Source organism: Nerophis ophidion, linkage group LG01 (assembly GCF_033978795.1).
Source record: "Nerophis ophidion isolate RoL-2023_Sa linkage group LG01, RoL_Noph_v1.0, whole genome shotgun sequence".
NCBI lineage: Eukaryota > Metazoa > Chordata > Actinopteri > Syngnathiformes > Syngnathidae > Nerophis > Nerophis ophidion.
In genome coordinates, this window is record NC_084611.1 from 45,136,776 (window position 1) to 45,159,685 (window position 22,910).

General features: G+C 38.3%; 1 protein-coding gene and 1 long non-coding RNA gene across 3 annotated transcripts in view; one reads left to right on the forward strand and one right to left on the reverse strand.

Annotated features, from left to right (window-relative positions):
• fras1 (Fraser extracellular matrix complex subunit 1) overlaps positions 1-22,910 on the forward strand; it is a 278,952-nt gene that overhangs the window by 95,219 nt on the left and 160,823 nt on the right. The window contains exons 14-17 of the mRNA XM_061904877.1: positions 1,992-2,135; positions 7,389-7,529; positions 8,548-8,688; positions 19,789-19,956. Of these exons, the coding sequence (XP_061760861.1) occupies positions 1,992-2,135; positions 7,389-7,529; positions 8,548-8,688; positions 19,789-19,956 (594 nt within the window). The remainder of the gene's footprint in view (positions 1-1,991; positions 2,136-7,388; positions 7,530-8,547; positions 8,689-19,788; positions 19,957-22,910) is intronic.
• Positions 9,328-19,657, reverse strand: LOC133555360 (uncharacterized). 2 transcript variants are annotated; one of them, XR_009807333.1, is made up of 8 exons: positions 18,507-19,657; positions 17,835-17,969; positions 14,605-14,680; positions 13,611-13,688; positions 13,000-13,077; positions 12,389-12,467; positions 9,740-9,811; positions 9,328-9,623 (listed from the first exon to the last, which is right to left on the reverse strand). It is a non-coding gene; the product is annotated as an uncharacterized LOC133555360 (long non-coding RNA). The 2 variants fall into 2 exon arrangements; XR_009807332.1 differs by having other exon boundaries at positions 17,835-19,657.

The window sequence follows — 22,910 nt, forward strand, 5'->3', positions numbered from 1 at the left end:
CTCCATGGTGGTCTTCTTCTGGCCTCACTTTATGACATCATAAATACTGAAGAGGTGGTTGCCATGGAGACACACCCTCTGTCAAAGAGTTCATTTACACAACAAATAATTGTGTGTACATGATTTGCTTCCTCTTCCTACCTCTGGAATACTTTGTTTTAGATTTTTGATCATCTTAGCTCATTTGTCAGGACTGTAAAACTTCATCAAAAGTTAAAAGAAAAAAAATAACTTCCTGTTGCTCTGACATTAAACCTGTCAATGCAATTGTGTTTCCACCCACGCACTACCCTACAAAATAAAAGCATCCCTAATCCGTAACTCTTTTCTTGGACAACTGCTGGAGCATAAATCAGCTTGTTTGGGACAGGAAGTTATGTGCAGACACAATAAAACATCTGCTTTATTTTAAAAATAAAATACTCTCTGTTCCTTGTTAGTGCTGTCCTGTGTGTGTGTGTGTGTGTGTGTGTGTGTGTGTGTGTGTGTGTGTGTGTGTGTGTGTGTGTGTGTGTGTGTGTGTGTGTGTGTAATTGTATATGTATGTGTATGTATATATGTATGTATGGAAATGTGTGTATCTATATGTATGTGTGGGTATATATATGTATATATATACATATATATATGTATATATATTTGTGTATGTATACATATGTATGTGTGTATAAATGTATATGTACTTGTGTATACATATATGTATATATCATATGTGTATATGTGATATATATATATATATAAATATATATATATAAATGCATGTGTATATATATTATATATATATATATATATATATATATATATATATATAATTATGCATGTGTATGTATGTACATATATGTGTGTGTGTGTGCTAACTGTTACCATTAGCATGTTACATGAGCACGCTAACTTTTTTTTGTTTGTATGGCAACTGTTCACTTCTGGGTCATACAACTTGATGCTTGTTTCAAGCTAACTTTTAGCATGGCAGTGTTTACATGTTCACGTGCTATATGAGCATGCTAACGTTTTTTTAGTTTCTTGGCAGTGTCACGCCAAATTTCTTCCCCCCTACAAAAACCTTCCCCCCCATTTACTTCCGGGTTCATGATTAATACAGACGTTTTGTTAACGCTATATTATAAAAATATAATGCTATATTATAAAAATACAGATGTTTTGTTAACGCTACATTATAAAAATTAAAATTAAGAAAACAATTTACAAACACAAGCTATGGGATGACACATTTACTTCCGGGGTCACGTTTCCTCACGTTTCCTCTTACGTCATCCCATAGCTTGTGTTTGTAAATTGTTTTTTTCATTTTTAAATTTTTTTTTATATAATAGCGTTAACAAAACGTCTGTATTTTTATAATATAGCGTTATATTTTTATAATATAGCGTTAACAAAACATCTGTATTAATCATGACCCCGGAAGTAAATGGGGGGGAAGGTTTTTGTAGAGGGAAGAAATTTGGCGTGACAGCAGCCCTTCACTTCTGGGTCATATAACTTGATAGTTGAACTGTTGGCATGTTAGCATGCTAACATTTTTAGTTTTATTGGCAGCAGCCGTTCACTTTAGGTCATACAACTTGGTAATTGACATAAGCTAGCTGTTAGCTTACTTTTTTGGTTTACTTGGCAACCGTTAACTTGTAGATCATATAACTTGGTAGTTGACACAGCTAACTGTTAACATGGTAGCATTAGCATGTTAACGTGCTACATGAGCTTTTTTATTTTTGTAAGTACAAAAATCTTAAATATACTTTTTTGAACTAAGTAAAGATTTGTGGTAGCAAGCTTAGGTAAAATAAAATAATGTGTGTGTAAGTGTGCGGCATGACGCTAGCAAGAATGCATGTTGTGTTTATGCTAAAGTTCTACTTGATGTAAAAAAAAAAAAAAATTCAAGTATTTTAAAGTTTAAATGCGGAATAATATTATCTTGAAACATTTACAAAGATCCAATAAATCCTAATCATTGCGTGTTCCACCAGCTTGTTCTGAGCCGTGCTCCGAGTGCGGCGGGCCCAGCGAGCAGGAATGTTTGTCCTGTGCACACCCCGCCGCCATGCTCCAAGATGGCCGCTGTGTCCTGCACTGCGGCGACAACTTCTACGCTCAGGATGGCGTCTGTCTCCGTGAGTCACTTTCTGCTCGCTAACCTTAACTTCAACTACTACAGAATAAATTATTACACTGAGGTATTACACTGAAGTATTACAGTGTCAAGTATTACAGTGTAAAGTATCACAGTGTGAAGTATTATATAGTTTGACCATATTCTGAAATCCCTAAAAGAGGACACATTTATGCGTGCCAAGGCGGGCAGCACGCCAAGGTGAAAATTTGCCAATGATACTCAACCTTGCTTTATAAATAATATATTTATTTAAATAAAGCATTTTTTGTCCTCTGTTGACGGCTGTGTTGGCGCTAAGGATTTTTAAACTGGGGTCCCAGGGACCCCATCAAGTCATAAAAATGGGATCCCACAATAAATTTTTGGGGTCACACTTTTTTGTAAGCGTTTTGAAAACAAATGATAAACGTATTCATTATCCTGTTTTATCTCACATTCTATATCGTGTTTTGGAAAAAGGTTGTCATAAACGTTACTTAATTCATTAAAAATAATAATAAAAAAAGAAAACAAATGTGTATACTTATATAAATGTATTCACTTATAAAAATTCATTCACTTTCTTCTTTCCTTCATGGATCTAAACTTTACCGCTGCCGGTAGTTTTTCCTATGTTTTTATTTAATAAGTTGTATGTGTATTTATTTCAGTATAATAGTGTAAAAAGTGTTTTGCTTGGGTCATGAAATGATAATAATGGTGTGCCAGAGCATACATACATTTTATATTTAACGCTTAAATCTCCGGGGTCTACACTCACCTTAGTGTTTACCAAGAAGTCTATTTCCTTTTCCCGACAAAACTCGAACCAACACTTCCTGTCATTAGCATTACTTCCTTAACTTCCCCGGAAGTCCCGCCCCCCAATCAAAGCCATTGGCTAATACCCCGTAGCCAGCTGTTACAATATTTACAGCTAGTGTGATGCTATGAGCCAGGGAATAAAAAGACTACACTACCCAGCATGCAACAGGAGGGACGAGCATGCGCGGTAGCCTGGTAAAGGGGGGTGGTGTGTGGCCATGACAGCCTCTTGTATGTTGTGATATGCACGCTCTGAAAGTAAACGTTAAGAACTCAGCCAACAAATACACGCAACCCTAATTCAAAATGCCGGACATTTGACGCATTTAAAAAAAAACGCCCGGAAACAAGAGGACGTATGATCAGCCTGGTATTATAGTTTGTGGGGCAGAAATGAGTAGTGAGCAGCACTTGGGAAGAAAGAGTAGCAGAAGAGAGTAATTAGTGACTAGTAATGAATATTCATGTTTGTAATGTGGACCTCATGGGGCTCACACCTTTTTTTGTCTGTCACCAAACTCCAACTTTTGTTCTGCTCTGATTTTGCCAGAACAAACGTTGCAACGAGTTAGCACAACGTCCCCAGTTTTGATCGCTTTGAGTTAGCACAAGGTCCACATTACTGATCCCTTTGAACAAAGACTTTTAACTTCAAAGACCAAATCAAGTCCATCACTTCTCACTAGTTTTCCTTCACCAGCCAACTTTTGAGATCAATGATGGCAGACTTTGGTGCTACTAGTTAAAACCCACTTAGCAGGCTAGCAGACTTTGGTGCTACTAGTTAACGCCCACATAGCATGCTAGTAGAATTTGGTCCTACTCGTTAACACCCACCTAGCATGCCAGCAGACTTTGGTGCTACTAGTTAACACTTACCTAGCATGCTAGCAGACTTTGGTGCTACTGGTTAACACCCACCTAGCATGCTAGTAGAATTTGGCGCTATTAGTTAACACCCACCTAGCATGCTAGTAGACTTTAGTGCTACAAGTTAACACCCACCTAGCATGCTAGCAGACTTTGGTGCTACTAAGTAACACCCACCTAGCATGCGAGTAGAATTTGGCGCTACTAGTTAACACACACCTAGCATGCAGACAGACTTTGGTGCTACTAATTAACACCCACCTAGCATGCTAGAAGACTGGTGCTACTATTTAACACCCACCTAGCATGCTAGCAGACTTTGGTGCTACTAGTTAACACCCACCTAGCATGCTAGCGGACTCTGGTGCTACTAGCTAGCACCCACCTAGCATGCTAGCAGACTTTGGTGCTACTAGTTAACACCCACCTAGCATGCTAGTAGACTTTGGTGCTACTAGTTAACACCCACCTAGCATGTTAGCAGACTTTGGTGCTACTAGTTAACACCCACCTAGCATGCTAGCAGACTTTGATGCTACTAGTTAACACCCACTTAGCGTGCTAGCAGACTTCAGTGCTACTAGTTAACACCCACTGAGCATGCTAGCAGACTTTGGTGCTACTAGTTAACACCCACCTAGCATGCTAACAGACTTTTGTGCTACTAGTTAACACCCACCTAGCGTGCTAGCAGACTTTGGTGCTACTAGTTAACACCAACCTAGCGTGCTAGCAGACTTTGGTGCTACTAGTTAACACCCACCTAGCGTGCTAGCAGACTTTGATGCTACTAGTTAACACATACCGAGCATGACTGCAGGGTGAGTCTTTGTTACGGTAATACTAAACATGACTATCGACCAACAGACCAACCATATGACTGACCAACCGACAGACAAACAGACCAACCAACTAACCAACCAACCGACTAGCCAACCAAGCAACTGACCAACAAACCAGCCAACCGAGAGGCTGACCAACCAATTGTCACTACTGCCTAGTTTCTCTTGTTATGTTCTTATTTTACTGTTATATTTTTATTTTCATTGTTGCTTTTTATTTTTATTCTTATTGTAATATTTCTCTATTTTGTTTCCATTTATACCCCCATTATTTACTTTTTCACTTTTTTAATTCAATCTCAATTCTGTACACTGCTGCTGGAATTTTAATTTTCCTGAAGGAATCAATAAAATTCTATCCATCTATCTATCTATCTATCTATCTATCTATCTATCTATCTATCTATCTATCTATCTATCTATCTATCTATCTATCTATCTATCTATCTATCTATCTATCTATCTATCTATCTACACAGAACTAGTTGTCCTCAGTTATTTCAGGCATGGTTAGTTAGTTAGTTAGTTAGTTAGTTAGTTAGTTAGTTAGTTAGTTAGTTAGTTAGTTAGTTAGTTAGTTAGTTAGTTACAGTAGACCCTACTACAAAAGGTCAGGAGTTATGTTAGTCATTGAGTTTGGTAGGTAGGAAGGTATCAGTAAAACACTGCAGTTAGTTAGCTAGTTAGTTTTATTAAACAAGCTCAGGTGTTATGTTTTTACTATAGAAAGTTGCTTGGTCGGTCAATTGGTTGGTCAGGCTGTCGGTTGGTTGGTCAGTCGGTTGGTTGGTTTGTTGGTCAGTTGCTTGGTTGGCTAGTCAATTGGTTGGTTACTTGGTCTGTCAGTTGGTTAGTCAGTCATGTGGTTGGTCTGTTGGTTTGTTGGTCGTTAGGTTGGTTAGTCAGTTGGTTGGTAGGTCAGTTGAATGGTTGGTTGGTTGGTTGATCGGTTTGTTAGTTGGTTGGATTTTTGGTTTGTTGGTTAGCAGAATGATGCCAAGAAATGTCTTACTTTCACAAGGTCAGGTGTTCTGTTTTGACTGCCGTAAGTTTGTTGGCGGATTGGTCAGTCAGTCAATCGATTGGTTGTAGTTAGTTAGCTAGTTAGTTTTATTAAACAAGCTCAGGTGTTATGTTTTTACTATAGAAAGTTGCTTGGTCTGTCAATTGGTTGGTCAGGCTGTCGGTTGGTTGGTCAGTCGGTTGGTTGGTTTGTTGGTCAGTTGCTTGGTTGGCTAGTCAATTGGTTGGTTAGTTGGTCTGTCAGTTGGTTGGTCAGTCATGTGGTTGGTCTGTTGGTTTGTTGGTCGTTAGGTTGGTTAGTCAGTTGGTTGGTAGGTCAGTTGAATGGTTGGTTGGTTGGTTGATCGGTTTGTTAGTTGGTTGGATTTTTGGTTTGTTGGTTAGCAGAATGATGCCAAGAAATGTCTTACTTTCACAAGGTCAGGTGTTCTGTTTTGACTGCCGTAAGTTTGTTGGCGGATTGGTCAGTCAGTCAATCGATTGGTTGTTTACTTAGTCAATTTGCTAGTTTGTTAGTTTGTAGAATGTTGCATGAAATCTTCTAACATATTCCTCTGAGGTCAGTGGTTATATTTAGACCGTGGTAAAATCTTGAGTTAGTTTAATTGGTTATTCAGTCACTTTTCTAGTTATCAATGTTGATTGACCGTTATTAAATTGTTAGTTATTTACAGTAGACCCTACTACACAAGGTCAGGAGTTATGTTAGTCAGCGAGTTCGGTAGGTAGGAAGTTATCAGTTAAACACGGCAGTTACTTAGTTAGTTAGTTTTATTAAACAAGGTCAGATGTTATGTTTTTACTATAGAAAGTTGCTTGGTCGGTGAATTGGTTGGTTGGTTTGTTGGTCAGTTGCTTGGTTGGCTGGTCGGTTGGTTAGTTGGTCTGTTTGTCGGTTGGTTGGTCAGTCAAATGGTTGGTTTGTTGGTCGATCGGTTGGTTAGTCACTCGGTTGGTAGGTCAGTTGAATGGTTGATCGGCATTGTGGTCGGTTGGTTAGTTGGTTGGTTGGTTGGATTTTTGGTTTGTTGGTTAGCAGAATGATGCCAAAAAATGTCTTACTTTCACAAGGTCAGGTGTTCTGTTTTGACTGCCGTAAGTTGGTTGGCGGATTGGTCAGTTTGTCGGTTGGTCAGTCAGTCAATCGATTGGTTCTTTCCTTAGTTACATTTTCTAGTTAGTTAGTTTGTGGAATGTTGCATGACATTCTAACATATTTGTACGAGGTCAGTGGTTATATTTAGACCATGGTACAAAATCTTGAGTTAGTTTAATTGGTTATTCACTCACTTTTCTAGTCATCAATGTTGATTGACCTTTATTGAATTCTTATTTAGTTAGTTAGGTAGTTAACAATGTTAGCATAGATCCAAAAACTGCAAACCCTATACTTTGCATGTTTTACTGAGTTAATTATTGTGTTAGTTAACACAATTATGGGATTGCAATCTAGTCCTGATGTTTTATAGACAATTGACTAGTTGGTTGGTTGGTTAGTTAGCAGAATGATCCAACAAGTGTTTTCCTGCATTCAGGCAGCTGTTGAAGTGACCCCAAGGTGTAGTAGAGTATGAAAGACCTTGGCATGAAAGTTGTTTGTGTCTTGGGGCGATGACTAGCTACCAGGACTCTAAGCCAGAGTTAATTGCTTCTATGTTTAGTAAAAAAGAAAAACATTTGCATCAAAGGCGTACTTTTTCTCATGTTGGCAGCGTGTCACTCGTCGTGTGCCTCCTGTTTCCATGACAACCCAAACTGCACCAGCTGTCTGCCCGGCAGCGCATTGCATCATGGGACGTGTGTGTCCCAGTGTCCAGCCCGACACTACCTGGACCACAGGAGCCGATGCACAGGTCAGCTGTCCCGAGACTTTTGTCCGTGTCCTGTTTCTACGTCGTCATGTTTAAAGATATATATTATTCGTTAATATTGTCATAATGTACATGCTTAGATGATAATGTTAATCCAAACGAGTAGAATTAGTTTTTTTACTCCTTGGCCGTCAGTGTGTGAATGGGCGAATGTGGAAATACTGTCAAAGCGCTTTGGGCTCCTTAAAAAGGGGTAGAAAAGCGCTATACACTTACAACCCATTTACCATTTACCATTTGGCCTCTCGCGTTTTGGTCAGTTTAATTAAATTGAATGACGTCATCATTTGTGAGTTTTATTTACATTTGTTTATTTCATTATATTTTTTTATTCATTATTTATCTATTATTTGTAACATAGATATTAGTTTAAAAAGCAATTTTGTTTTAATACAACAAACATTTAATATTCCTGTTGTTTTTTTCATTTAATAAAAAAAAAAGATGTAATTGTATATATTTGTCTATTATTTATTTATTATCTATTTTATGAAAAAAAAAAGATTCAACATTTGGGATTTTTAATTGTATTTATTCTTTATTTATTATTTAATTGATCTATTTATTCATTTTATAATATATAAAACAATTGGCCATGACGCATGTGCATGTTAAAAAAAAACAACAACAACATAATCCACCATCTTCTCCAGGAGTACAACCACTTTGGAATTGGAGTGCGCAAAAATAATCAAATTGCGATTCGTCTTTATCCCGAGTCTAAATCATAATTGTTTGAAAAAATCTCTGAAAAAACAAAAAATTAATTTGGTTTACGTGAAACTTGACGAATTGGGGGGGGGGGGGGGGGGGGGGGGGGTGCACTGTCTATCCAAACGGCTGTAGAATTGAATATCTTAAAGTGTGTTTGGAGGCAATTCCATATTTGATCACACCGCCAGTTTCTACCTAGAGTGGCACGTTCCATGGTTTCCAGCTGACTACATTGCAAAGGGATGAAGTATGACTTTAATGAGCTGTGTTTGACGTCCATGTTCAGGGTGTCACAGCTCCTGTGCGTCATGCTGGGGTGTGGCAGCGTCCCACTGCACCACCTGTGCACCTGCCCTCCTCCTTCACCAGGGGCAGTGTGTGCACACCTGTGGCCAAGGACTCTACCCGCACGCACACACCTGTCACAGTGAGTGTATACACACACACATACACACACCTGCCAAAGTGAGTGTACACACACATACGTGTTTGGGTGACATATGAGGACTTATGACAAAAACGTGACATATGGGGACATGCCTTTCCAATGGTCCTGCAGGCCTGGGAATCAGACGGTTAGTGAACCAGAATTTTAGAAACACAGTGGTCTATTGAGATTTTTGCAACTCTTTTGTTTTTTTATGAACCTGATTTTTATGGTACATATGAGGACTTGTCAGGTTTAGGTGACAAATGAAGACCAGAGTGTTTAAGATTTCAAGTTTATGTGACATATGACGACCATGACGTCACAGAGTGTTTAAGATTTCAGGTTCATGTGACATATGACAACCATGACGTCACAGAGTGTTTAAGATTTCAAGTTTATGTGACATATGACAACCATGACGTCACAGAGTGTTTAAGATTTCAGGTTCATGTGACATATGAGGCTAATGACATCAGGGACTTAACAAAACCACCTGAGTTGGTTTAGTTGATGTGTTGTCATTTAAAAAAAAATCCCAATCCCATGCTACTGTAATCTAAAACCAAGAAGAGTTCAAAAGAAACCTGGGTAAAAATGTAATTGTCGACTAAGTGTAACTGAATTGTTTTTGTGGATTTTGTCGCTAAGAATTATCTGGAATAAATACAAAACGCTTGCTGTTTATTTTGCTTTTTTAATTGCTGGTAACATACTCAAACTACCACAGAAGATGTGGGAAAACATTTTTTTTCCCTTTTTTTAATATAATTCTGTTTTGGATGTAGTACTTGATGGCAAGCCAATCTCTGTCCTGTAGAGCTACTAGTTCTTTATGGAGGCAGGCTTCACAATCTTTTTTACCTGGTACTTTGTTGCCAGTTACAAAATGCAACATGTGTCATTCAACTGCTTCCACTTCTTCCCCTTTGCAGCTGTCATAAAGGAGACAAAATACAATTTCTTACTGAAGGAAAAATGACTATAACACAGTGAAAAGGTGCAAAACGTAATATAATATTCTAGTAAATGATGTGGATTATTTATTTACCCCGCTTTAGAGTGGACCAAGTGGAAGAAGCTTGAGACATACCCACTTCCAGCGATTTGTCCTGCTGTCAATCTGAAAGGAAGAATTAGAAAACTGTAAAAGTAAACATTTAACATATTGTGCTTTGTGAAGCAGCGGAGTATGTGTTGTCTGTCTATTTATCAATAATGCAGACCAGGAGTGTTGGCTGAGTTCTTAACGTTTGCTTTCAGAGCGTGCATATCACAACATACAAGATGCCGTCATGGCGACACAACCTATACCGGGCTACCGCGCATGCTCGTCACTCCTGTTGCATGCTGGGTAGGGTAGTTCTTTTTTCCCCTGGCTCATAACATCACAATATAGTACCATGTATATGTGTTCAGTTTATCAAAGCACCAAGCAAACAGATATGGTCATAATTATTTTAAGTCCACTACGCAGAATAAACACAACATTATTAATAGTGCTACTACGGATAATTTGATCAAAAATTCCCTAAAACAGGCCACTACCTATAATATAAGTTTTTTAAACATAAGATCCCTGATAAAAAAAAATGTTTCTGCTGTTACCTCAGAAATTGCCTGTTCAGATGTTATGATTGTGGCTCAGAGATTTGTATGTAGATTATATTTATTTTCCATAACAAACAGGATAACTTAAATACCCTGGCAGTGGCAATAAGCTTAAATGTTTGTATTTACATTTTTGGAGTTGATTTTCATCAAATATGCTATTTAACTGCTACTGTTTAACAAGGACTGATTTAAATTGTGTTTGCACAACAAATGTTTTGGCGCTTTTGTTCATGTGGGAGAATATTCCAATAAAGGTGCACTACACACTACTTTTGAATTCATTATTGGGCTTTGCGTATACAATGCATTTAATCGCGATTAATAAGAGAAATAGTGCAATTAACTTCGATTAAAAATTTTAGTCATTGCCCAGCCCTAATATATATACAAACCCCGTTTCCATAAAAGTTGGGAAATTGTGTTAGATGTAAATATAAACTGAATACAATGATTTGCAAATCCTTTTCAACCCATATTCAATTGAAAGCATTACAAAGACAACATATTTGATGTTCAAACTCAAACTTTTTTTTTTTTGCAAATAATAATTAACTTTGAATTTCATGGCTGCAACACGTGACAAAGTAGTTGGGAAAGGGCATGTTCACCACTGTGTTACATCACATTTTCTTTTAACAACACTCAATAAACGTTTGGGAACTGAGGAAACTAATTGTTGAAGCTTTGAAAGTAGAATTCTTTACCATTCTTGCTTGATGTACAGCTTAAGTTGTCGTGTTTTACGCTTCATAATGCGCTACACATTTTCGATGGGAGACATGTCTGGACTGCAGGCGGGCCAGGAAAGTACCCGCACTCTTTTACTACGAAGACACGCTGTTGTAACACGTGGCTTGGCATTGTTTTGCTGAAATAAGCAGGGGCGTCCATGATAATGTTGCTTGGATGACAACATATGTTGCTCCAAAACCTGTATGGACCATTCAGCATTAATGGTGCCTTCTCAGATGTGTAAGTTACCCATGCTTTGGGCACTAATACACCCCCATACCATCACACATGCTGGCTTTTGAACTTTGCGCCGGATGGTTATTTTCCTCTTTGTTCCGGAGAACACCACGTCCACAATTTCCATATATAATTTGAAATGTGGACTCGTCAGACCACAGAACACTTTTCCACTTTGCATCAGTCCATCTTAGATGAGCTCGGGCCCAGCGAAGCCCGCGGCGTTCCTCTGTGTTGTTGATAAATGGCATTTGCTTTGCATAGTAGAGTTTTAACTTGCATTTACAGATGTAGCGACCAACTGTAGTAACTGACAGTGGTTTTCTGAAGTATTTCTGAGCCCATGTGGTGATATCTTTTACACACTGATGTCGGTTTTTAATGCAGTACATCGCTTACGTGCAGTGATTTCTCCAGATTCTCTGAACTTTTTGATAATTTTACGGACCGTAGATGGTAAAATCCCTAAATTCTTTGCAAAAAAAATGTTTAGCAGTTTTAACATCAAATATGTTGTCTTTGTAGCATATTCAACAGAATTGGGGTTGAAAATTCTTTGCAAATCATTGTATCCTGTTTATATGTACATCTAACACAATTTCCCAACTCATATGGAAACGGGGTTTGAATGTATTTATATATATATATATAGCCTATTATTTGCGCACTATTTACAAGTTATGTACCAAAAACACGACCACCGAAAAAATACTTTGATCAATGAAAACAGCGCTGCAGAAACCGGCTGTAAACAAGAGGCACTGCATTTTCTGAATTGAAACACTCATTTTAAAGCTTTGACATTAACATTTTAACACACACTAATCTGATTCAGAAAATATGAGGACCTTATATTAAACACACCTAGGTCTTTCTTGGTTCAAACAATATGAGGACATGACGAGTGCTCACATGTAGAATTTATGTTGTTGACTTGTAACATCTCCTGTTTTGCTAAACATGAGTTCCAAACTCCCTACTGACTAACATGGATGTACCCTTACGAAAATGTTGTCATGTAAACTGATCTGTGACAGATTAAAATTAATAAATGTCTTTCAAAATATAGGTTGGGTCAAATTTAGAGCAGATATAGTAAAAATAGACATGTAATAACCTGTTGGAGGGATGAAGTCGGTTTATGGCTGTCATCTGAATCTAGAGAATGTTGAGATAGAACCTCAAACAGTTGGTTTCTGCAACAAAACACAAAAATATAATGTCATAACTAATTAATTATAACATTCTCACCACTTTTTGTTGATAAAAATCTGAGCATACAATGCCAGATAAAGGGTAAAGATTATTACAGAGTTTCAGCTCTTAGACAATTCATTAAGAATGTAACACACACAAAAATCTGGTTCAGAAAATATGAGGACCTGAATTGAGACACTCATTTTAAAGCTTTGACATTAACATTGTAACACACATTTTCTGGTCCAGAAAATATGAGGACCTTATATGAAACACACCTAAGTCTTTCTTGCTTCAAACAATATAAGGACATGACGAGTGCTCACATGTAGAATTTATGTTGTTGACTTGTAACATCTCCTATTTTGCTAAACATGAGTTCTAAACTTTCTACTAACTAACATGGATGTACCCTTGCGAAAAAGTTGTCATATAAACTGATCTGTGAGAGATTAAAATAAATAAATGTCTTTCAAAATATAGGTTGGGTCAAATTTAGAGCAGATATAGTAAAAATAGACATGTAATAACCTGTTGGAGGGATGAAGTCAGTTAATGGCTCACATCTGAATCCGGAGAATGTTGAGATGGAACCTCAACAGTTGGTTTCTGCAACAAAACACAAAAATATAATGTCAGAACTAATTAATTATAACATTATCAGCACTTTTTGTTGATGAAACTCTCAGCATACAATGCCAGATAAATAGTAAAGATTATTACAGAGTTTCAGCTCTTAGACAATTAATTAAGAATATAAAACACACTAAAATCGGGTTCAGAAAATATGAGGACCTGAATTGAGACACTCATTTTAAAGCTTGGACATTAACATTGTAACACACACTAATCTGGTTTAGAAAATATGAGGACCTTATATGAAACACACCTAAGTCTTTCTTGGTTCAAACAATATAAGGACATGACGAGTGGTCACATGTAGAATGTATGTTGTTGACTTGTAACATCTCCTGTTTTGCTAAACATGAGTTCCAAACTCCTTACTGACTAACATGGATGTACCCTTACGAAAATGTTGTCATATAAACTGATCTGTGAGAGATTAAAATTAATAAATGTCTTTTAAAATATAGGTTGGGTCACATTTAGAGCAGATATAGTAAAAATAGACTTGTAATAACCTGTTGGAGGGATGAAGTCGGTTTATCGCTCACATCTGAATCTGGAGAATGTTGAGATAGAACCCCAACAGTTGGTGTCTGCAACAAAACACAAAAATATAATGTCAGAACTAATTAATTATAACATTAACAACCACTTTTGGTTGATAATATTCTGAGCATATAATTCTACATAAACAGTAAAGATTATTATAGCGTTTTAGCTCTTAGACTATTATTTAAGAATGTAACATTCACTAAAATGTGGTTCAGAAAATATGAGGACCTGGATTGAAACACTCATTTTAAAGCTTTGAATTAAACATTGTAACACACACTAATGTGGTTCAGAAAAATATGAGGACCTTATATGAAACACACTGAAGTCTTTTTTAGTTCAAACAATATGAGTACATGACGAGTGATCACATATAGAATTCATGTTGCTGACCTGTAACATCTCCTGTTTTGCTAAACATGAGTTGTAAATTCCACAGACTAACATGGATGTACGCTTAAAAAATGTTGTCATATAAACTGATCTGTGAGAGGTTAAAAGGATTAAATGTCTTTTGAAGAATAGGTTGTGTCAAGTTTTTAGCAGATATAGGGCAGCACAGTGGAACAGGGGTTAGTGCATGTGCGTCACAAATCGAAGGTCCTGAGTAGTCCTGAGTTAAATCCTGGGCTCGTGATCTTTCTGTGTGGAGTTTGCATGTTCTCCCCGTGACTGCGTGGGTTCCCTCCGGGTACTCCGGCTTCATCATACCTCCAAAGACATGCACCTGGGGATAGGTTGATTGGCAACACTAAATTGGCCCTAGTGTGTGAATGTGAGTGTAAATGTTGTCTATTTGTGTTGGCCGTGTAATGAGGTGGCGACTTGTCCAGGGTGTACTCCGCCTTCCGCCCGAATGCAGCTCAGATAGGCTCAAGCACACCCCGCCAACCCAAAAAAGGGACAGGTAGTAGAAAATGGATGGATGGATGGATAGTAAAATAGTCAAGTAATAACCTGTTGGAGGGATGAAGTCGGTTTATCGGTCACATGAATCTGGAGAATGTTGAGATAGAACATCAACAGTTGGTGTCTGCAACAAAACACATAAAAATAATGTTAGAACTTGTTAATTATAACATTATCAGCACTTTTTGTTGTTAACATTATGAGCATATAATGCCAGATAAATAGTAAAGATATTTATAGAGGGTTTCTGTCTCTTGTCCCGCTCATGTCTTGAGATGAACTTCCCTCGGTACTCGACCACAAAAGAACCTTTTTAAATTGATGCAAGAGCAAATACACCATATCCTGATAAAACAGTTTATCAATTAACAATGTTTGGAATATCTGTTTTAAAAAGGAATAATAATAGTCGTTACTTGACTAAAAATTCAATTACAAACAGAATTACTCTTTCATAAATGTAAATAATTATAAAATTAAGTACAAACCCCGTTTCCATATGAGTTGGGAAATGGTGTTAGATGTAAATATAAACAGAATACAATGATTTGCAAATCATTTTCAAGCCATATTCAGTTGAATATGTTACAAAGACAACATATTTGATGTTCACTCTGATAAACATTTTTTTGGTGCAAATAATCATTAACTTTAGAATTTGATGCTAGCAACACGCAACAAACAAGTTGGGAAAGGTGGCAATAAATACTGATAAAGTTAAGAAATGCTCATCAAACACTTATTTGGGACATCCCACAGGTGTGAAGGCTAATTGGGAACAGGTGGGTGCCATGATTGGCTATAAAAACAGCTTCCCAAAAAATGCTCAGTCTTTCACAAGAAAGGATGGGGCGAGGTACACCCCTTTGTCCACAACTGCGTGAGCAAATAGTCAAACAGTTTAAGAACAACGTTTCTCAAAGTGCAATTGCAAGAAATTTACTGATTTCAACATCTACGCTCCATGATATCATCAAAAGGTTCAGAGAATCTGGAGAAATCACTCCACGTAACCGGCATGTCTGGAAACTAACATTGAATAACCGTGACCTTCGATCCCTCAGACGGCACTGTATCAAAAACCGACATCAATCTCTAAAGGATATCACCACATGAGTTCAGGAACACTTCAGAAAACCACTGTCACTAAATACAGTTTGTTGCTATATCTGTAAGTGCAAGTTAAAGCTCTATTATGCAAAGCGAAAGCCAATTATCAACATCCAAAAACGCCGCCGGCTTCTCTGGGCCCGAGATCATCTAAGATGGACTGATGCAAAGTGGAAAGGTGTTCTGTGGTCTAACGAGCCCACATTTCAAATTTTTGGGGGAAATATTCGACACCGTTTCATCCGGACCAAAGGGGAAGCGAACCATCCAGACTGTTATCGACGCAAAGTTGAAAAGCCAGCATCTGTGATGGTATGGGGGTGCATTAGTGCCCAAGGCATGGGTAACTTACACATCTGTAAGTTACCCATCTGTTTGGAACAACATTTGCTGCCATTTAAGCGCCGACTTTTTCATGTGCGCCCCTGCTTATTTCAGCAAGACAATGCCAAGCCACATTCAGCACGTGTTCAGCTTCATAAAAAAAGAGTGCAGGTACTTTCCTGGCCGACCTACAGTCCTATCAAAAATGTGTGGTGCATTATGAAGCGTAAAATACGACAGAGGAGACCCCGGACTGTTGAAGGACTGAAGCTCTACATAAAACAAGAATGGGAAAGAATTCCACCTTCCAAGCTTCAACAATTAGTTTCCTCAGTTCAAACGATTATTGAGTGTTGTTGAAAGAAAAGGTGATGTAACACAGTGGTGAACATGCCCTCTCCCAACTACTTTGGCACGTGTTGCAGCCATGAAATTCTAAGTTAATTATTATTTGTAAAAAAAATTATTCCGTTTGGATTTACATCCAACACAATTTCCCAACTCATATGGAAACGGGGTTTGTAATTAATGTGTTACTTGAAAAAGAAAAGTTTTAAATATCTAGCATATGCAGTTGAGAGACATTTCATGAGAGCAGAGTGTGTGTGTGCCTTTAAAAAGCTGTGCCTTTTGCCAAGTGACGTGGGACGTCAGCGCCCAGACATAGCAAAATAGTTCAGCTGTATTTTTTAGCTTAGCAGTGGCAGTTAAGATAGTTCTGTTGAATGTTTTTGTTTGCGTGTGGATGAGGCCTCTTTCTATTTGATATCGTGTTCGTAATTACTTCCGGGGGTTGCTTTCATTAGTAAAAAGATATTACTGCACTAAACCTTTTGTGCTTCTAACGCTGTCTTGTTGACATACAATCACATCAAAAGTAGCATGCCAGATTACATAAAACGCATCGTAACAGCGTTGTAGCGTACATAAAAGTTATTAGATTACTCGTTACCGGTAAAAGTAACAGCATTAGTAACATCGTTTTCATATACCGCTGTTATACCATCCATCCATCCATCCATCATCTTCCGCTTTTCCGAGGTGAGGTCGCGGTGGCAGCAGCCTAAGCAGGGAAACCCAGACTTCCTTCTCTCCAGCCACTTCGTGTAGCTCTTCCCGGGGGATCCCGAGGCGTTCCCAGGCCAGCCGGGAGACATAATCTTCCCAAAGTGTCCTGGGTCTTCCCCGTGGCCTCTTACCGGTTGGACGTGCCCTAAACACCTCCCTAGGGAGGCGTTCGGGTGGCATCCTGACCAGATGCCCGAACCACCTCATCTGGCTCCTCTCCATGTGGAGGAGCAGCGGCTTTACTTTGAGTTCCTCCCGGATGGCAGAGCTTCTCACCCTATCTCTAAGGGAGAGCCCCGCCACACGGCGGAGGAAACTCATTTCGGCCGCTTGTACCCGTGATCTTATCCTTTCGGTCATGACCCAAAGCTCATGACCATAGGTGAGGATGGGAACGTAGATCGACCGGTAAATTGAGAGCTTTGCCTTCCGGCTCAGCTCCTTCTTCACCACAACGGATCGATACAACGTCCGCATTACTGAAGACGCCGCACCGATCCGCCTGTCGATCTCACGATCCACTCTTCCCCCACTCGTGAACAAGACTCCGAGGGGCCATAGAGGTCAGGTGCATTGTGAGCTGGGCGGCAGCCGAAGGCAGGGCACTTGGCGGTCCGATCCTCGGCTACAGAAGCTAGCTCTTGGGACGTGGAACGCTGTTATTCCAAACACTTCTAATTAAAGCCATATAATACAACCTCTATTAGACTGTAAGGAAATGATCCAAATGAGATGTTGATACAGTTACCATTGATATGATACATAACAAGACATACCTTTCCAATCATTGATCCACTGGGCCTTAAAACAAGACTTGTCACATCCAGATCAAATAAACTCGGTGGCTTCAGCCTCAGGATTACGTCTCGCTCTTCTTTTGGACACGATGTCTATTTCATGTGTTGATGCGCCTAACAAATCCACACATAAAAATGAAAAAAGTCAGTGACACAGAAATAAAACAAAGAACTAAACCCTTCAAAAACTGTTAAATTTAGGCTCAATGCAGACATGAAGCTTCTCAAACAAAGTACTAATGTAACAATATCAGTAACATGCCAACTCCACAGTGCTTATCAGCTTGAAATATTTGTATTTGAGAAAAAGTATAAACAATTTGAAGAACTCTAGTCTGTCTTGTTTAAAATTAAGAAAAGGTTTACTAGCATAGTGATCAAGGGTGATGGGTCAAATGGAGAGAATAATTTCACCACACCTAGTGTGTGTGTGACAATCACTGCTACATATAATCTTCCATGCAACTTTAAAAAAAAAATGTTAAATGCCTTGGCCTTGGCCCAGAACTGAAATGCTTAATTTAACCTCATAAAATCAAATCTGATTGCAATTAATAACAACAACATTTAACTGTTGTTTATAATGAACTATTTTCCTATGTTAAAAAACATTGGTCTATTTAATTACGTTAAACTCCATTTTATGCTCACCTGATTCAACCATGCTGTCGAAGACTGTCAAAGATTGTTTGTGGCCAAGATAGATGTCCCCCTCCGGTGATGCAGGTCCCGGAAGTGCTGTTCACTGAGCGCTCTGTTGTGCTCAAAATCGTGTGTGAAGTTGTGTATTTCGATTATAAATGGTCCTTTTGGAAAACCCTTTTTATATATATATTCAATATTAAGTGTGATACATGAGCTGTATAACTTCCATGATGAAAATAGTTAACTAGTGATTTAGCCCTCTGTTAGGAGCAGACATCGTCCAGTGGCCAATCAGGCGGCGCCTAACTGAAAATTGGACCAATCAGACGCCGAGACTCTTCAGAGTGGGCGGAAGTAACCATCTTGAACACCATGTAAAGTGAATACCTCCAAAAACAATCCCCATATTAATCCTAAATTTGCCCCAAAGATAAAAATACCCAAATAATGTGCTATTGTAACCATTTGAAAATATTAAATACTGTGTGTAGTTTGAATTGCATTTGAATTATTGCCTTTGTCTCAATCAAGGTTGAAGGTTGTTGTTTTTTTATGCAAAAACCTACATTTCAGGCACATTTAAAGCAATTATTGTGCGGCATTGTATTTTAGTCAACAGAATAGCAAAAAGTCCAATACAGTAAAATACTGAATCAAACAAATTAAATCATCACCATAATCCCTTTATTACTAATTGTCTAGCCCAAATCATCTCCAGATAAACCAAATTAATAGATAAAACTAACACTAAAAAGGATGAGATCATCAGATCAGTTGAAAATGTGTTGTTATTTGATTCAGAATTCAAGAGTATGTTTATTGCTGTAATGGTTAGATGTTTTTCAAAATGTTGGAGTGTGTGAGTTTCTGACCCACATGACATATGAGGACATATGACATATGAGGACAAGTGTGTGTGTGTGTGTGTCATAATAGCAAAGATGGCCACTAGGGGCAAAATCGAAGGTGAGCAAAAAAATTAAACACACTTTCACACACTTTTTCTGAAAATTTGACAAATGAAGACTTTAGAGATTTTTGGTCTGGGAACATGCTGGGAGGGTGTAGAACACGATAGCATTGCGGGAAATATGGGGACATGGAAAATGTCCCCATATTTCAACAGGTCCTCATATGTAAGGTGAAATTTCATAAAAATGTCCCCATATGTCACTTTGACAAACGCACACACACCTGACACTGTGTGTGTGTGTGTGTGTGTGTGTGTGTGTGTGTGTGTGTGTGTGTGTGTGTGTGTGTGTGTGTGTGTGTGTGTGTGCGTGTGCAGATTGTCACCCGTCATGTCGCTCCTGCGTGGGCCCGCTGGCGTCCGACTGCGTGGGCTGCCTCAAGCCGGAGGAGGTGATGGCGCCGCAGTCGCGCGGCCTCAGACACGGCGTCTGCATGGCCGACTGTCCCGCTCGCAGCTTCCTTGACGTCGATCACACCTGCACAGGTGAACACAACACGACCACACCTTCTTGATAAGGTTGCTTAGATGACAACATATGTTGCTCCAAAATGTATGTACCTTTCAGCATTAATGGTGCATTCACAGATGTGTAAGTTAGCCATTCCTTGGCCACTATACACCCCCATACCATCACACATGCTGCCTACAACACTTTCACCCTACAACAATCACTAATACACCCCCATACCATCACACATGCTGACTACCACACTTTTACCCTACAACAGTCCCCATGGTTCTTTTCCTCTCCGATGTCCACAGTTTCCAAAAACAATTTGAAATGTGGACTCGTCAGACCACAGAACCCTTTTCCACTTTGCATCGGTCCAGCGAAGCCGGCGGCGTTTCTGGGTTTTGTTGATAAAAGGCCGTGGCTTTGCATAGTAGAGTTTTAACTTGCACTTACAGATGTTGCGAACAACTGTAGTTACTGACAGTGGTTTTATGAAGTGTTCCTGAGCCCATGTGGTGATATCCTTTACACATTGATGTGGCTTTTTGGTGCAGTAACGTCTGAGGGATCCAAGGTCAGAGACATTCAATGTTACGTGCAGTGATTTCTCCACATTCTCTGAACCTTTTGATGATATTACGGAGCGTATATGATGAAATCCTTCAATTCCATGCAATAGCTGCTTGAGAAACAATTTGGTCTGGTATTTGTTGACAAAGTGGTGACCCTCGCCCCTTCCTTGTTCGTGAATGACTGACAGGGATGTATTAAATTTTTTATTTTGTCCTATTTGAGCCTCCATATTGTTGTACCTTGTTGGTGAGATTGTATGCAGAAACACATTTGACAGATTCACGTCCCCCGCGGCTGTAGTCAACCTCTAACACCCAACGTGAACAAAACACATTTTCCTAATTAATGTGTGTGTCGATTCGCTGGGATGGCAAATTGTCTTCTTTGTGAGGGTGGAATTGTTGCTGTGTGGAATGGGAACATTACACACACACACAGACACACTTTTTTCCTCGGCCGCCCTAAGCAGGACACCAACAGAGGAAGGAGATTGAAGTGTTCTCACTAAAATAGAAAACATTTAGGAGGAAACTTCCTCTTTGCAGCTCATTTAGTCAGCAACACAATATGTTTGTTTTTTACACTTAACTCCTCACAACATCACACCACAACATTGTATTGCCACAACATTCTAACGCCACTACATTGTAACGCCACAACATTGTAACGCCACAACATTGTGACATCTCAACATTGCAACATCACAACATTGTATTATGACAACATTGTAACACCACAACACTGGAGCATCGCATCATTGTAACATTGCATCATTGTAACATCACAACATTGTAACATCACATTGCAACATTGTAACATCACATCGCAATATTGTAACATCACATCACAACATTGTAACATCTCAACATTGTAACATCACAACATTGTAAAATCGCAACATTGTAAAATTGCAACATTGTAATATAACATTGTAACATCACATCGCAACATTGTAACATCACATCACAACATTGTTACATCACAACATTGTAACATCTCAACATTGTAACGTTGCAACATTGTAACATCACAACATTGCAACATCACAACATTGTATTATGACAACATTGTAAGACCACAACACTGTAGCATCACAACATTGTAACATCGCAACATTGTAATATCACAACATTGCAACATCACATTGCATCATTGTAACATCACATCGCAATATTGTAACATCACATCACAACATTGTAACATCACAACATTGTAACATCACATCACAACATTGTAACATGACATCGCAACATTGTAACATCACATCACAACATTGTAACATCTCAACATTGTAACGTCGCAGCATTGTAACATCACAACATTGCAAAATCACAACATTGTATTATGACAACATTGTAACACCACAACACTGTAACATCACAACATTGTAACATCACATTGCATCATTGTAACATCACAACATTGTAACATCACATTGCAACATTGTAACATCACATCGCAATATTGTAACATCACAACATTGTAACATCTCAACATTGTAACATCACAACATTGTAACATCACAACATTGTGAAATCGCAACATTGTAAAATTGCAACATTGTAACATGACATCGCAACATTGTAACATCACATCACAAAATTGTTACATCACAACATTGTAACATCTCAACATTGTAACGTTACAACATTGGAACATCACAACATTGTAACATCACAACATTGTAACATTACATCACAACATTGTAACATCTCATAGCAACATTGTGACATCACAACATTGTGACATCACAACATTGTAAAATGGCAACATTGTCAAATTGCAACATTGTAACATTGCAACATTGTAAAATCGCAACATTGTAATATCACATCACAACATTGTAACATCACAAAATTGTAACATCTCAACTTTGTAACGCCGCAACATTGTAACATCATAACATTGCAACATTGTAACACCAAAACATTGTAACATTACATCACAGCATTGTAACATCACAACGTTGTAGCATCACAACATCGTAACATCTCAACATTGTAACGTTGCAACATTGTAACATCATAACATTGTAACATCTCAACATTGTAATGTCGCAACATTGTAAAATTGTAACATCACAACATTGTAACATTACATAACAACATTTTAACATCACATCACAACATTGTAACATCAACTCACAACATTGTAACATCTCAACATTGTAATGTCGCAACATTGTAAAATTGTAACATCACAACATTGTAACATTACATAACAACATTTTAACATCACATCACAACATTGTAACATCAACTCACAACATTGTAACATCACAACACAACATTGTAACATCACAACACAACATTGTAACATCGACTCACAACATTGTAACATCACAACACAACGTTGTAACATCACAACACAACAGTGTAACATCAACTCACAGCATTGTAACATCACAACA